This window comes from Seriola dumerili, unplaced genomic scaffold (assembly GCF_002260705.1).
Source record: "Seriola dumerili isolate Sdu_G_001 unplaced genomic scaffold, Sdu_1.0 BDQW01000002.1, whole genome shotgun sequence".
Taxonomy (NCBI): domain Eukaryota; kingdom Metazoa; phylum Chordata; class Actinopteri; order Carangiformes; family Carangidae; genus Seriola; species Seriola dumerili.
In genome coordinates, this window is record NW_019174257.1 from 10,590,260 (window position 1) to 10,608,346 (window position 18,087).

Genomic DNA, 18,087 nt, shown 5'->3' on the forward strand with positions numbered 1-18,087 from the left:
TACAGGCTCACTGATCAATTATTAAAAACTTTCGTGTGTGTGTGAGAGAGTGAGTGAGTGAGTCTGTTAAAAGCCTGCAGGTTTTAAAAACTCTTAGAGCTTTGTTGGGGTCCACAGCAGGGGTAGTTTGTGTGTGTGTGTATTTGATGGTAGTGCTTACATTTGTCATGTGGTGCATTTGAAGTATGGGTCTTTTGAATATGTGTTTACTTTACAAACATGCACATGTGCACGTACATGCACACGCACAAACACACACACACACAGTACTTTGATGTTGAGCCAGTTTTGCCGGATGGTTTGCACAATATGCTAGTTTGGTGCAAAATAAACACCATCTCTGTGCCCTGACGCACGCGCGCAAGCACGCACACGCGCAAGCACGCACACGCGCACGCAAGCATGCACACACACACACACACACACACACACACACACACAAAGACAACCATCTGTTCTAATAGTGAATCCAGTTTCCTGCCAAGTTATTATCAGCTGATTGGCAGAAGAGCACACCAAAAAGATGCCAACTCGGTGGAGACAGACGGGACATGCTCTGTCCCACGACATCTCAAATCACAGTTTAGGCACAAAAGAATGAAGCATGACCCACATGTATGGTGACCTGGCACCACAGAAACTGTCATGTCGTAAGAGTCTGTTTTCAGTCTTCACACACCAACCGACATTTTCCCATCCAGGAATATTCCAGTGAGTTTTGCCTTTAAATTTATCAATTTGGGCTTGACTGAATCCAGTCAGACTTTCAAGAAGGGATGGGTGTTAAAAACAATATAAACACTGGTAGCGATAGAAATTTTTCCTTGATAAGAAAATTTGAAACTACAGTATAATAGTCAGTAAGTTACACTGCACGGCAATGTACTAATAACACGGAAACAAAGCTGTTTCTGACAAATCATATGGCAGTCTTTCATGAAGGGACAGCCCACTTACCAAACTATGCACAGGAGGGTTGAATGAGTTAGCTGAACATACTACATGCTATTGTTGTTGGTATTTTGAAGTTGGATAGTTGAAAGAGAAAACAGCTTTTTTGGTATCAGTACACAAAGCAACATCTTAATGTTTACAGCATCCTTAAATTTAAAGAAATGTGGATCAACAAGTTAACAAGAAATAAGTGGTGTGCTTAAAGCCCTGTTTGGCCCTGCAGTGGGTGAGACAGTCTCAAACTGTGCCAGGCTAACGTTACTTAAAGACTAACATGAAACAGATGGGTCATGTATACTGATGACAAAGCACAGGATTCCTGTGCTAGCAAAGATGGGAAATACCAAGAACTAGGTTAATCACCTGAAGCATCACCATCTGATAATATAAGCAGAGTGCAAGCACTCAGTCTCACCAGTAATTAGATCCATCCCCAGGATCAAGAAGCAAAGCTATCAGAGAAACACCCCTGCAACACATAAATGCTGCTGCTTTTTTAATGGTAAAGACATGGTGCTGAAAATGAGGGATTTTCACTGATGATTATAACTGACCAAATATATTTCACACTGTGGGATTTAAAAGGTTTTGTTTGACAGGACTGAAGATTTTCTCGTTTATTTTTATATAATGCATTAATTTAAATAGATATTTAAATGTGGATCATGCACTTCTTGGTCATTTTCAGGTTTTTCCTATGAGGGAACTTTAAGCTCGACAGAGATATTGCCCAGCCCTACTTTCTAATTTTGTTTTTCAAGGGCAACAATGACAAGCTTAATATTTTTAGAGACACATAGCAAAGGACAGGGAAGACTTAATAATTCCAAATTCCACCTTAATTCCTTCTGCAATGGCAGTCAACATTACTGTAATATTGTCATACTTAATCTCTGTCTCCCAAGAATCCTTCCTGGCTTCAGTTCTACACACTCAAATCTCACATAAAGTTTTTCTGTGCAAGGAGACACTGACACCAAAGGCTAAGCTGCCATTTCAGTCAGTGCATTTAATGTATTTCACCAGAGCCAGATAGAATACTATTCATCAGTCTACTCTGTGCTCTCTATCTGTTTTATATCTCACTTTTTTTTTACCTTTCTGTCCTTGGTTCGTCCTCATTTTTACTTTTTTACCAGTACAACCCTCGAGAGGGCTTTCTTTCCTTCTTTCTTCCTGTCTTCCTTCCTTCCTTCCTTCCTGATACTCCTCTGTCTTGCTGACACTCTCTGACAGTCCAGGACTAATTTGCAGTAGACTAATCTGGCTGGAACACGCTAAACTAATTAACATGGGATGAAGCGGCCTCACTTATCATCTCACCATATGTACATACATCACACACACACACACACACACACACACACACACACACATGCACACACACACACGCACACACACACACGCACACACACACACGCACACACGCACGCACGCACACAAAATGGATGAGACTTTCCTGGGAGAATAAGAAATAATGGGCACTACTTTGGATAGGAAATGGGGAAGGAGGCCAGATATAAAAGGAAAAGCGGTAGAGATACATGGAATATTGAGGGGCTATTTCTGTGCCATGCTCACCCAAGTCTGCTTCTACTAATATTAACATATGGAACATCGTGGGCTGCACCCTTGGGCAAAAATACATTTAAAAATATATTAATGCATGTGATTATTCAGCTAGTACTGCCAGAAATGACACACTTTATTCTCCTGCATACAATAAACACTTGCATTTTCTACAGAACTGACTCAGCACAGATTGTAGCAATGATGCTGCTTCATAGACAAGTCAGTATTCAACTATGGCAGATTTATAATAGCAAATAACAAACAATCTTCTTATACTTATTGCAGTCATTTCTTTCACTCGAGCATGCTTGCTGATACCTTTTTAGCTGATCTACAATGATCACAGCTCTATTTTCATGGTTTTTATGCTTTATTTGTAATGTTAGCTCTTTATGTTTGTTTGTTGCATTCTTAGTGAGATATTGCCTGCTGAGACAGCATTTTTGCTATGGTTGATTATTACAGGCATGTTTTGCAGGACATTGATGTGCTCTTATACTGGTTTGTTAGTTTTTCATACGATATTTGCTGAGATATATAAGATATATTTGCTAAGATATTATGACTTTTGGGTGCAGTGTTTGCTAGTGGCATGGTCATTTAAAAAAGTAATTCATTCAGTCTACATGCCATCACCTCTAATATTCTGAGGCGCAGTAGAGACTTCACACTTGCTTTCAATTTCCCTTCCTTCATTTTTACGAGCACGGTTTGAACTAGCACATTCTCATAAACACACAGATTTACCTCGACACACGTTGCCATTGTCTGGTTCATAACCCGCCTTGCAGCTGCAGCTGCCGATGGGAACCATCCACTCTCCATCTCCGTTACAGTAGAGCTTTATGGGTACGTCCACTTCCTCAGCATTGGGAATGCAGCTTCCTCTGGCAATGACTAATGAGGTGGACTCTGCTCCAGTCAGTGTCTGCACAAAGTGGAGTCAGAATAAAGGGTCTATTAACATGTTTAAATGTTTTTGATAACAGCTCTATCAAAGTCTGATGGAAACAGCACCACTGTTTTTAATTACTTAGGGTCCATACCTCTGGGAAATAAGCAAAGTTCTGCACTATACTGGGGCATTTCTTGTAGAATACTCTGACAGCCAGGAGGGACATGCAAGCACCCAGGTCCTGGAAGGCCAAGTGGAAGCCTTTGCCTTTGGACAGTGGCCCAAAACTCCGAACTTCTGTGTTCACCTTCATTAGCCTTCCCCCAAAATCAACCTGGGAGAAACTCTCATCTGCTGCAATGGTGTCCACCTGCGAGGGACATAAAGAGAGCGGGGCACACGAAAGACCAAAGAGTGAATAAATGAGCTAATACGTTGTGGTTCTTTTGTCCTTGTTCTTTCTAGAATGGTAAATTTTATTTTATTAGATTCACTAATTAATGTTTGATGCTGCTGTACAATACTGGATGAATGCACATGACCACATACGATTTCATTTTATTGTAGTAAAATTGAGTCATAATTTGCTATTTCCCTAAATGAACCCCAATGATGATTACTATGGTGGCTGCTCTGAGATTTCCAACACTTGAATGGGTGTCTCAGCTTTGGCTGAAAAAAATTACAGGATATTTTTAGGAGAAAAATCAAATATGACTCCCAAAGAGAACCAGGAAAAAAAACACATCCAATCTATAAGGTTTAAATTCTAATTGGTGGTGTAGGTTAGATATTGAACTTTTGGATTGGTGCAGTGTTTGCTTCTGGATTGCATATTGCAGCTGTCCTGTGAAAATCATACTTTACAATTCAATTTTCAGACAATCCAATGGTTTAATTTGGCTTACAAAGAAGGAGAACTCTCTCAACCCAAGTTTAGATACTAGTTTTCAGGGGAGAGCGACGGATATAATGAATATGCACCGAATACGAGCCTCAGGCCTGCATTTTCTCCAGAGTAGCAACTGATGAGACTCAGGGTACTGCAGCACATAGCACTGCTTTTTAGCATACCAAAGTCACAAAAAAATCAGAAACTATGCTGAACCCTTGGTATAACATAGCCCAACAGATATTGGTGTCTTTGTGCTGAGTAACACAAAGATTATAATTTAAATTTCTATGTTAATTTACAGCGTCACAATACTTCCAGGTCTTCATGCTTGGCTCCTCTATTCAAAAGGCTCTTATTTCTGTGTTCATTACCTTCAGAAAAGGCGCATTGGCCCAGTACTCCACCCCTTTGATGCTCTCTGACACTGTCCTGTCGGTCTCCAGGTAGTAGAGGTTGAACGTCTCTTTGCAGGAGCCCAGCACACTGGGGATGGAGGCACAGTCACGTACGGTGAAGCGGATCTCCACATAGATGCGTTGTGCCGCTCGCCGGTCTATGTAAGTCGTGAGGAGCCAGTTGTTCTGGCTGGGCTCAAACACGTTGCACACCTGGTATGTCCTGATTGTGTTGAGGTTCTCATCATAGCCGCTCACCTCTTCCCACTGGGGAATGTGCATGTGTGAAGAAAGGGCAGGGGGTTATGGATGAAAGGGGAGGAAGCAAAGGAAGAGGGGAGAGGGGCGAGGAGAGGCTAAAATGATTAATGGGTTTACCAAGACCTGACACAAATTAAACTTTCTCTTTCCCTTGCTCCTATTTTGTCTCTCTCTCCAAGTCACCTCCCTCATTCACTTTTTTTCTTCTCCTCTACCTTGCTCTGTGCTGCACAGGGACAACGATTCATCACAATTAGAGCCACTCATCTCAACAACACACACACACACATACAGAGAGAGCAGACCATTGTAACCGGCTAGTTGCCAAGCCAGCATTTAAAAACACTAAGGAGTATAAGAAAGAGGTTGAAACACCCTATTCTATTTTATTCATTTCTATGGTATTTAATTCTATTCTATTCATGTGTCTATTGTGGACTGTTGCGTGCCACACGTCTCAGATCTATCGGAATCCATTCTATTCTGCATCAATAGCGGTTAATTGGTGTCACCTTGCCACTGTAATTAAGACTTTGACAGATTTGTTAATGGAGCACTGTAAAGTGTACTCAAACTGCGTTTCCCAAGGGTGCACACACATACACACACACCTGCACACACGTACAGTACACTTTTGCACATTGTTCTTACTCCGTTGGCAGGGAACGATATCCAGCCGAGCTCAGCTGTCGCTGTCCTTGTATCCATCACTGTCTCTGTCAGACAAAAAGAGAGACAGTGAGAGAGAGAGAGAGGGGTGAAAACAGGGAGCTGCAGGAGAAGGACAGGTGAGTTTAATTAACAGTCAGCTCAGATGCCAACTTTAGTATTGCACAGCGATGCATTTCATTCATATTCAGTACCACTTTACACCTTTTCTTCAATTCTTCTCCCTTTCTTCTTTCCCCACACACTATGATACAACTAGCCAAAAATAAACCAGGCCTCTGGTTATGCTAATACAGTATAAAAAACTAATAGACATGGAAAAATATGAAACAAAGGTAATCCAGTTAGAAATAATGTCATCATTGGATACCATACCATATCATTAGGTAACATTGTTATTGGTATAACAGTTAGCAACATAAAGCACTTAGCAACAGAACACTTTAGCAACAAAAAACCTCTAACAGAAAGCAGTTAGCAACAGGTTCTGTGAGCAACAGAACGCTTTAGCGACAAAAAATAGTTAACAGAAAGCACTTACTTACAGATGGTGTTAGCAACAGAAAACAGTTAGCAACAGAAAACAGTTAGCAATGGAACACTTTAGCAACAAAAAAGAATCAACAGAAAGCAGTTGGCCACAGAAAATAATTACCAGCAGAAATGCCTTAAAGACAGTGACAAGGGTTAATGGTGCATTCAGGCAGTGTTGGCCAAAAGGGAAGAACAGGAAATTACGTAATACATATGTAAAAATAATGTAATTACAATTTTGTAATGTTCACGTTAGTCCATGGTAGTTAGCCTAGTGCTAATCATGTCGTCATATCAGATTAACGGCCTAAATTAGCTACTTTTGTTGTGTTACACATTTGTAGCAGGACATTACCAAGTGAAACAGATGAAAACAAACAGTATATAGCTCCTACAAAATGAGACAAACGGATTGTGTTAGTGGTAATTTTATTTTGAATTTATTACCATTGGTGGTACATTTGCAGTCATTCTGCGGTCTGTTGTTATCATGTGGGAGATATTGTTGGTGTCAGAAAATTCCTGATATCTCAGACTCAGAATTAAGTGCACGGCTGGCGTGCATGGATTTCCTACTTGCCAGCTCATAGTTGGAGTTTACATAATATGCAGTGAATGCAGTATTAACAACAGCATTAACAGTTACTTACAAAAAGCATTTAGCAGCAGCAATTCCCTTAGTTGAGTAACAAAGGTGGAAGCAGTGCTTGTAGCATTTCATCCACTGGCTAAAGATTAACCTTTCTTTTTAGGCCATTACAGGTGCCTTCCTGTTAAACTGAAACAACTTCCGGGCGCACTTAAAAATATGCACCAACAGTCAGAAAACACGCACACAGCACCCCGTGCCAGCGCAATGAGCGCATATGTATTCAGAAGTCAGTACATTAACACACACAAGCAGCCTATATCAAGCTGTGTTAAGGAGAAAGTCTCACGTGAGCACCAGAAACACAAAGATTCCCCCATGTTTGTTTTTCCCTCCATGTTCCCTTAGGGGTTCCGTAGAACAGATATTCCTGCAGTTTTTTTATCCATAAAAAATTATCCATAAAATGTAGTACATGACCGTATAATTGATATAGTTATGTAAAACTGAAAATACAATTCTATATATTGCCCACTCCTATATGCACTTACATTACTAAATTTCAAATTGTAGTGCCTTACACAACTCATTTGACATAAGCAGGCTACTCACATCGCATCTTACTTAATGAGTTACTGCCCAACGGTGTCAGTTAGCATAAATTAAATAATATTAAATACAGGTGAAATCAGTCAGCAGCAGCAATAGCAATTAAACAGACTCTAGCTCTCAGCTGATGTGGGTGCCACTACTCACTTCACGTCCCCACCTGAAACCTATACTATCAGCTGTACAGTATGCTATAATAATCTACATACTTACCTGACACTTTGATTAAATCACAGCTGAGTGACACACTGACTCATTTCCCTACAACACAAAGCTAATCAAACCCTCTCAGATGGCAAGAAAAGGTGTGTGAAAGCTGAGAAGTATACGACAACTCAACAACAACGCTTCTTGACAGCAAAAGCCCAGATGGCAACCTTCATTGTAAAACATGTCACTTCATATTATAGATCCTATTGTGTTAATGGTGAAATATTGCTTTGTGAGCCGCACTAAAAAACTATTTTCAGCATCTTTCTCTCTGGCATATGCAAAGCCTGACAGGCTGGGAAATTGGAAAATGAGAGATGTTTAATAAGGGAAATAAATTAATTTCATTGATATGTCTGTGCATGTTAATGGTAGTATAGTACAGTGCGAGTGGAAGGAAAACCACATGCTATCAAAATTTTGGGGATAGTAGCATTATGGAAAACATTTTTCATTACTGTTAGTAGTAGATGTGGTGCAAACATTCAATCAGATTCAAATCTTAAATGTGCATGAAATGCTATTTCTCCTATGACTACAGCTTGTTAAATGAAACATTTGTCCACTACCTTGTCATGCAAATTGAGTTAATTTAAGACAACCGTATTCAGACAGTAAAAAGTGCTCAGTACTGCATCAATGAGAAAGAATTCAACCAAAAATTGTGTTTTGAACCACACCAAGAGCTAAAAATATATGATTTCCCCTTTTTTGTTTCAGGTTTGTGTGTCTAACATGAACTCCTGCGCAATTCTGCAGCAGGAAATGTTGCATGTCCTTTTAATGTGCTTTTTATAGCCAGCGTTTTGCTCAAGCAGGTTTTTTAGTTCCACTGTGTTGTTTGTGAGTGAGCTAAACTGCTGTATGCAAAATTAAAAGCAACACAATGCGGTGAGCGGACACGCTGAGACACTCAAGCCGACATAAGTTAGTTGGCATGCTGACACCACAGACCTTAACATAGAGCCCTTTGTAATGAAACATGGTGAGAAGGTTCGACGACATCACACCATGAGGCAGCCGCAGGCAAACAACCCCCCTCCTTGATTCTTGACATGCTCTCCTCCTCCTGCACTCTTTCATTCTGTCACCCTGCCTCTCATTATCTGCTCTCCTCCTCGCACCCTCCCCACCTTCATCCTCTCCTTCACTCTACCTCTCTGTCTTTTATCCCCCCCCCTCTACCTTGGGTGCTTCTTTTTTTGTCAGTGAGCTAGCCTAATTACAGCAGAACCCAGTTTTTCAGCTCTCCCTTGGGAATGAAGGTCGTTTGGGAAAATGAAATGCTTGTCATGCAAAAATGTAGTCGACTATCAAAATCTTGGACCACAGCTTATTCAAACAGAGACAATCGTCACTTTCTAATTTGTAGCTTTGGTGCATTTAGTGGCATGTTGTCAAAAAAGATTTTCAAAAGCCGATCCACAGCAGAATATGGACCCAGTTTATTTCTACCTTGCATATTTTTCCTGTTCAGAAGGCTTTGAAGTTTGGGTAAAAAAGAGGCAAAGAAGAAAAAATGGTAATAAATCCACACACAGCGTTGACAGAGGAGATGTTGGAATAGCTCATGTAGTCTCACATGCTACCTCACAGCAAAGTCTTGCAAGAAGGGATTTGATTCAGGGCTTTGCTTAAAAAATATATAACAATGGCTGTGCACTGTCATACTCTCCTGTACCACCATCGTTCTTCTTCAAAACAGGGTGTTAAAGGCACACTCTCCAGCAATTTTAGCATACAATATACAAACTTGGCTGGTAATTTTTATTTACTGAAAATTGATTGCACAATTATACCCAGGAACTCTTGGGAGACCTCAGTGATTCATCATTTTGTGTTATTACATCCCAAGCACATCTTAAGCATTATGATCAACTGCAGGGAGAGTAATGTTGCTGTAAACATTAAAAATTATGAAGCCAAAAATGTTTTTTCTTAGTTTATATTGAATAAATATGAATAAACTTAAAAAAGAAATTCCACCAAGAAGTCTTTTTTTAAATTTAATCAAATTTAATACGGCTGCAACTAACGATAATCTATTAATTTGCAGAGAATTGTCTCAATTATCAATTAATTCTTTAGTCTATCAAATGCAAGAAAATAGTGAAACTGCTTATTTTTTAAACCAGCTGTCACAAAAAGTGCCATACAGGATAAAGAAAAGCATTTTATAAGCTGAAACCTGCAAATGTTTGGCTTCTTTGGGCTGAAAAATTACTGAAACAAGAAATTGAAAATATCCACACAATAATTCTTTTTTTTTTTTTGTTCATATCAGCTAACATACATCCTCAGTTTAAAGGGGAAGAAGTCAAATCAGAACAAAACCAATCGTGTATCTGAGGGTATACGCTGGGTTTATCCACCCATCGGTCTAATTAACAGTACACAGCACACACCTCTCTGTGCATAATAGGGTATACTCTCCGATCAGCCTAATTACTTTTGACATATTGGAGGCTGTGATCGCAGCGTGCCCACCTCCCCCGCAGTGGCGCACCCCCTCAACCAGTGCAACACCACTGAACGAAACCAAAGCTGTTTTATGGCCGAGGAAACAGCAGGTAAATCTGTGCGATATTGTAGCAGTCAAAGAGGCTGTTAAAGCCTTGTTGTAGCCCACGAGGGAGAAATAAAAGCATTTCCATCACAGATGCTGAATTAGAAGTAGAATTAGAAGTTAGGAGTTTCGATGCCTCCTTCTGTTTTTCCCTCTCTTGATGAGTGTGTGTGTCTATGCGTGTGTGATGTGTAAGTACTAGTGGTCAATCATCTTATGCTACTTAGGCTAGTGTGTTTTAACCAGTTTAGTCAAAGACCACAAATTAGTAATGTTTTTATGCCTGTGAATGTGTGTGTTTGTGTGTGTGTGGTATATACTGAATTTGCTTACACCTCTGGGAGAAGAAAAGAAAGTGTGCCTCGGGGCATCATACTAACAGTTAAGGAAGCGCACCAAAATAACACACAGACATGCACATACACACCAAGCCAAACACACACTAAAAGCCCTCCTGGAGTGAGAGACGTCATACCGCCCGCAGAGACAGTTGTTGACCAATCAGGCGTTGGAGTGGAATGACACAGCATCACGGAAGGGCAACTCAACACACACATTCACACGCAGATGTGTATTTGCACAAATCAAATATACGTAGGCTATACAGATACATATGTACACTCATACACACGCACAAACTCTGCAGGACTCATGCAGAGAAGCTTTTCTTTTAATCCAACCTCACATGCCCCCAAACTCAATTATGCAGACAATTATCAGGCAGGGCAAACTGCTCTGAAAATCTGAAAAAGAAAAAAAACTCTTCCACACATGAAGCCTGGGTGAACATTTACTTCTCCACAAGAAACTATGTAATTAAACTGAAACACTCAATAGCTTGTATTGAAGAAAAGAATGAAAGCGGGTATTTCTGCAGTTAGCGGTGGAGGAAGTATTCAGATCTTTTATGTAAATAAAAGTAGCAATACCGCACTATAGAAATACTCCATGAAAAGTAAATATCATGCACTAGAAATTTAACTTAAGTGAAAGAACAGAAGTATTACCAGTAAAATATATTTTAAGTATGAAAAGTACATTTTGTGCAGAATGGCTCCTTTCAGAGTGTTGTATTATTATACATATTATATCATCATTGATACATGCAACTGGTCAGGATGGGACAAATAGTGAACTGAATATTTTGGGGCTATGGACTGTTGGTCCGTCAAAATAAAACATCTAGAGACATCACCTTGAACTGGAGAAATGCTTTCTGACATTTTATGTATCAAACAATCAATACATTAATCAATAATAATAATCTCAAGTAGTTGCAGTCTAGTTTAATCTCTAACAATGTTTATTATATTATATTAGATTACATTTTTGTATTTTTCATGTTTTTGTTTGTTGTTTTGTTTTCCTTCAATTTTAAATCTCACTCTGAAAAGTAACAAGTAACTACAGTTGTCAGATAAATATAGTGGAGTAACAAGCACATTATTTTCCTCTGAAATGTAGTGGAAAAGTAGAAATTAGTATCAAATGAACAAACGTTTTTACTGTACAGTGCTTGAGTAAATGCATAGTTACATTTCACCACTGTACTTAGTGTTAACAAGTTTTAGCTCCTGTCAGACCCACAGGAGCTCTAGCAGACTCAGTACTATACTCTGGTGTCTCAAAACTGCTCTTATCTACACACAGTTCCCTTCAGCCACACTTGGCTGCATATAAAGTGAATACACAGCCTGCAAAGTCTCCCCCAGTAATTTCCACATTCAACATCAGTCTGAAGTACTGGCTAATGGGATGACCCTGTTGTCTCAAAAGAGTGTGCTCAGCAGTTCAAAAACACATTGCATCAGCAAAAAACACACATAACTATACAACAACAGTGGATTTACACGAGGAGCTGCAGATGTTGGGGACAAAATTGCACTTCTTTCACAACAGCATGCCACCATCATGTCATAAATTAAAGAGAGTATTTGGTTTTGAGGCATTTTCTTTTTTACCCACTTATCCAGAGTGGAACAAACACATTTATACTGTGATAGATTTATACTGTGCATTACCCTAAAAATTACTCCATTACTGGATGTCTGTGGGATCAGGAGCAAGTTCACTAAGCTAACGAAGCTAATGAAATACACCTACTCCACTGTGATAATGTATAGTGAGTCTAATTAATCGTCATGTTGTAATTTACATACTTAGTGTTGTTTATTTCTTTGTTAAAGAAATTTGATAGAATCAAACATCTGATTAAGGTCCTGCCTTCATGCACCACCCATACTGATCCTGTAAATGCTGTAACTTAAATGTTCAATTTTTGATCTGATATACTGTACATCAAGCACTAAGCTGAGATAGACACTGTTTATCTTACTTGTAAAACTCAAGGTATTGATGTGCATGTCTAAAAAAGATACTACAAAAGCACTTCTTTAAAGGAGCACTGCAGCAATTTAGTATTACACCACAATAAAGTTAAGAGACTCACAGGAATGGTGAAAAAAAAATGGAAGCCACATTGGTTGATTATCCAGAGTGTTTCAGTTCCTAGTAGAGGTGAAGCTCTGAAACCAATGGTTCCAACAGTTCCCACAATGCAAAGTGTTTTGCATTGTGGCACACTGTTTTAAATTTGTGCCTTAAATTGGTTGTCTCCAAGCCAAGCTAACTCTGATGACATAAGACTTAAAGCAATGATGCTGTTGCGAAGTACTCCCCATTACTCATTAACTGATGCCCCTTTAAAACCTGTCTTATTTGATGAATTTCCATCATTATGGCATGCAGTAGACATTTATACCAGATTCTCTGATGCAGGTTTAACTTAATTATAAAATAATGTGGTAGAAATTGTTTCTAAAAATCAATAAATCAATGTTCAACTAACTAGTGTGTTTGTTATATTATTGCTATGACCTAGCTGTGAAGTCAGTTATCTTAACATTAGTTTGTTATTTGCATCATCTACTATATTTTCTCATGGTACAGTTGGTGCGGTGACTAGTCCATTAAATGTAGGACCATATATGAAAGCCAAGACTTTGGCCTCTGCTGACAACATCTGTAAGAACCACAGAGTCAGTATTACAATTGTCAGTCCCTCATACTCTGTTAACTTCTGCGAATACTGGTATTAATTTCCTTCTTGACTTCTGCTCTGTGTGCTGCACAAAATAAATTAAACACATGGGGTGCTTGGTCCTAGTGTATTAATAGCTTAGCTCTGTTCATTTGCTTTCACACATTGTAGGGACTTCAGTACTTGGGCATGCCACCATATGCACTAGTTTTGGGAAAGACCTATCTGCAGCCTGACAGTATTTGTGTATGTTGAACATTTCCTTCCCTTTAAACAAAAGGTGATGCTTTTTTCACTGTGTGTGTGTGTGTGTGTGTGTGTGTGTGTGTGTTTGTGTCTTGATGATAAATCTTGATGATAAAATATGACGATGTCAAAGTTCCACTTTAGGGTTCTGAATTGCTCTTTGTGGATTTTAGCTTTTGCTCTCCAGCTCCTAGCAGCTAAATTAGGTGCAGTGCCTCTTAAAGTATTTTTGGTCTCAGCTACTGTCAGCTCCGCTCTTATTTATGCACATTTAAACTCATTTTATCAAGAGAGGTAATTCCAACCCCCGCTCAAACACGGACTGTGGCACACAGTTCATCCAGAACAGAGCAGTTCAGGTGACAATATGCAATACATTAAGATTTAAGATAAAACCGGCAAAAATTTATTTGAAGAAAGTTCTTTAATAACCTTCTATGAGAAAAACATCAGAAAGCTAAAGAGTATTCTGATTCAGCTTGATTTTTAACTGTTGTTGAATTGTTCATATGATATAAGTGGACCTTCTGCATTAGATGACCTTGTTAAATATCACTGCTCATTTTATCATAATTCAGTGAGTGCTGTGTTCTTAATGACAAACACCTGTTTTACATCTAGCCTAATCATATCATTTTGTAATCATGTTTTTTTTGTCGATTTGTAATCAAATGAAGTTATGACACCTTGTGCCAGGGGAATCTTGACTATTTATTACCAACAAACAAGTTGGGCACATGTTGGATGCAGTCACATATTTATGAACCATGATGCCTGTGGCTGCAGATTACAGATTATAATGGGTTGGCCTCATACAAAGTTCAATGTAGATAATGGCTATTGATTTTATAGAACTTTTGCAGTCAATTAATATAAGTGAGTAGTAATGTGATATTTACCTCTGCAGTAAGTACCCTGAACACCTAAAAGTTACCCCCCCCCCCCCCCCCCCCCCCCCGGCTGAAAATTCTTTTTCAGGCCAAGTCATACTCCCCATCTACAATTTATAGAAGAAGCTACAGAGGAGGCTCCCACATCAGGGCGAGTAATATGGGAGAGGGTGCTGTGCTGCCTTTTTAGAGCAGCTGCTTTTTCCCTGCCATGCAGTCACTTCCCATAAGTTTTCATGTAAACAAAAGAAGCTGATAAAAAGGCAGACACTGTGTACACAGCCTTAGCCCTCAACACCTGCTAAACAAGTAGATTTCAGCACCACCCCACGCTAACCATTGCTGTTGTTCTCTAATGCAGCCACTCCGTTTTATTGACCTCTGATACATCAGAGCCTTCCCTCAGTAAAAGCACATCCATGCAAGCTAACCTGAATCACCTGGTAGCACAATTTCTGTCCAGTTCCCTTGGGCCCTAAGCAAAATTCTGCAATGGAGCCAGCTGGCTTTCTGATTTGACCCATGTAAACCATTTTAAATATAAAACACTATTTATACCATGGCTTGGCTGAATACTTAATGGTTATTATTTACTGAGAGATGTTCTTCCATATTACCCAGTATGCCCAGCCAACTAACATTTTTAATTCAATATTTAATAAATAGTCAATGTCAATCCATTGCTTTCTTGCATTGTTCCAGAGTTGTAACTAAACTTTGACAGAGTCATTGTCTCATTAAAATAATATGCATTATATTGTCTGGACTCTCTGGAGTGGTCCCCACAGAGGTTCTGCTGGAAGGCACGCATTTTCTTTGGTGCACGCGCATATGAATGCTGTTCACGTGCAACAGGATTATCCTTCCCGAGCTGCGGTTTGTAAACACTGTTGCCTGTTGGCGTTTATCAATATAAATAGTTGTATTTCACTTCGACATTTGTCGGGCGCAAAGTCACAGACAAGCCCTGGAAGTAGCTAGTTAGCAAGACACAGACACATCGAGAGACCAGCGAGGTTAGAGACAGACATATGTGCTGCAAGCTAGCACCTAGCGTTAGCCTACAGACATCAAACTTGGGGGAGCGAACACAAATTCCCCCTCATGGTGTTTTTTCTCTTTCGTTACCAGCTAGGGATAGCTCCTCTTCATCCTTTCATCAAAGTTGTAAGCAAACGTTGACACCAGCTTTGCCGCTTTGACAAGGGGGAGCTTCCATACGTTGCCCTACTCAACTTGCGTAGTGAGCAGTATGGCCGCCCGGTTCGGCATAACAACCCTTCAACTGGCTTCTTCTTCGCCTTGGATCTGTAGTCCAATGGATCGACACCGATCTGATACATGGCCTCCCTGGAATCCAATTGACGGAGACTTTAATCCCTCTGGTATTGGTGAGTTGTTGTGTATTTGTGACATGCTGTATGATATATGAAGGTGATCTGTGAAATATATTGTGATCATGTGATATTTATTGTCAGTGTTGTTGGAACTGTACTGTTACATTTCGTTCTTTGTTCTAATTTGAATGGGTTAAATTAAAGCTGCCCTAATCAATTTTTGTACAAATGATTATGTGAAATGTTAAAACAGTTGCATCACAAAGAATTATTACCAGACTCTGCAGTTCCCCTCAGCTCTAAAGCATCTTTCAGCTGATCCGTCCACAACTTTACAGTTTAGGTTTACACCCACTCCCACTCCCCTCCCTTAAAAGTAAAGTTACTATCAGAGTTATTTTGGTCATGTGGACAGAAACAAGGGTCCAAATAAAAGCTAATGTTACTCCATCTCTGCTTGATGTGTAAATAAGTAATGTTTGTGAATATATTTGCCATAACATCTCTTTAAGGTAATAAATATTTCTGTGTTATTTATACCTCGTTCTGCTTCCTCCAAGTGGCCAAAAAATAATAATCAACCAAAATCTAAAACCAACTCTGAGCACCAGCAGCTAGCAAAAACAAATGATTACTCAACAACAGGTGGTAAATAGATCATTTATGAGCTAAATGGATTTCAGATTTCATCCATTCATCAGAGGGAAACACGTGGTAGACGTTATCAGGCTAAGTTTGCCCAAAAAGCAGTGTGCTCTCCCAGCAACGGATCTTTAGGATCAGACGTGCGCACAAGTGTAACCAGTGCCTTGAGGTATCAGGTTGTTTTTTCCAATGGCTGACATGTAGCTGTTGTTGTGAATGGAAGCTGGGAGAGGCACAGGGCCGCTGTGTTAAAAAGAACAACCAAGCTGTCACACATGAGCACTTATCTGTGTCACAGTTTCTTACTGAACAAGCATCCCACAAAAAAACACACACGCAGACACACACTCAGTCTCAGACTTTCTGGTCCCTGTCTTTGTTTCTTACTCTACCTTTTCCTGTGTGCCTCTCTCTCACCCTCTGATTTGTCACCTCTCCTCTCATTCCCTTCGCATCTGTCGTTAACAGCCTTGACCTAGAAAATTTGTGGTGTCATGATTTCACTTGATGAAAGAGGACGTGTTCGTCATTGTTGGAAAAAAAAACAACACATCATCACTGTCCTACAGAAACCCTCTATCTCAGCTTTTCAGAAACTGAAAAGGGCCTGTTAAATCCCTTCTTGATACCTACACATTTTGACAATTTACAGCTTTCTCCATAATTTGTGTTGTTGCCAAAAAAAAAATGAAAGAAAGAAAAAAGTCAGGGTTGAGAAATGCTGGTATACAGCTCCTGTAATGTTGGATTTCTCTTACAATAGTACAGTTTGATGACTATGCCACTAAGACATTATATGTTGGATAACTCAATCCAGCACAGTAAAGCAGGGCTGACCTGTCAAAACAATATATCGTTTTTAAAAAAGCAGTGCAGGTTTGTGGCTTTAACACACAGAAGATGTATTGTGGTTCTCCACAATATGATTGCTTGTCACAGCAGAGGCTTGTCACTATAAATATAACGGCAACATATTGAGTTTTTAGACAACAGGGTGTGCTAGTCACTGTAAAATAAATAAATAAATAACTTATTGTCTTTTAGAAAATAGGAACAGCACAACAATAAAACAAGAACATATTGGGTTCTTATTTTTAGAACTGAGCCCCGATGAAGCCTGTCTTTCTCTCTCTCTCTCTGGATGAAAAGTTAACATGAAACTGCCACTACCACAAAAAGAAACGTGCACACACATGCACAGACACATACACACGTGTAAATGCTCGCTCAGAGACACAAGCGCCCTGTGAAGCATCCAGTCTGTCACTGTGGCAGAATCCTTTGTGCCTTTGTGACTAAACACAAGGGGAACAGGCCTCTAACTGACATGCTCTGTTTTTAAGGAGAGCGACGCCTGTAGACGCCACATTAGACATCATCACATGTGGGATCATTTGTTGAAGTGGATGCTGAGTGCGCTGATAGGGTGGGTAATTCGCAGGGCTACATGAGTGGGCACGGGTGAGGGTGATATAGCTTCTGTGGCACAAATTAAAGTTAATGTGTTCACTGTGAAACATATGGTGAATGGGACAAGGAACTGTCCTCTTTTGATAAATGGGAATATAAAGGAATCAAATGTTAATCCAGGGAAAACATATGATGGGGCTTCAGGTGGATTATAATGTCTATACTTTGTTTGCAGGCTTCTATGTGAATGAAGACTTAACAGAATAGTCAAAAGGTCTGTGTATTAAGTATGATATTAGACACTGTTAGCTTAGTTTTGTGTAAAAATAAATGGACAAATTAGTTTGTGGTAGTAAGTTAATTAGTTAGT

At 39.6% G+C, this 18,087-nt stretch overlaps 1 protein-coding gene across 1 annotated transcript in view; it reads right to left on the reverse strand.

The window, feature by feature from the left end:
• The window catches only part of LOC111237075 (ephrin type-B receptor 1-like), an 82,109-nt gene that overhangs the window by 45,410 nt on the left and 18,612 nt on the right, over positions 1–18,087 (reverse strand). Inside the window, exons 2-5 of the mRNA XM_022766073.1 lie at positions 5,624–5,688; positions 4,688–4,978; positions 3,573–3,791; positions 3,274–3,454 (exon numbers count right to left, since the gene is read on the reverse strand). Of these exons, the coding sequence (XP_022621794.1) occupies positions 3,274–3,454; positions 3,573–3,791; positions 4,688–4,978; positions 5,624–5,688 (756 nt within the window). The remainder of the gene's footprint in view (positions 1–3,273; positions 3,455–3,572; positions 3,792–4,687; positions 4,979–5,623; positions 5,689–18,087) is intronic.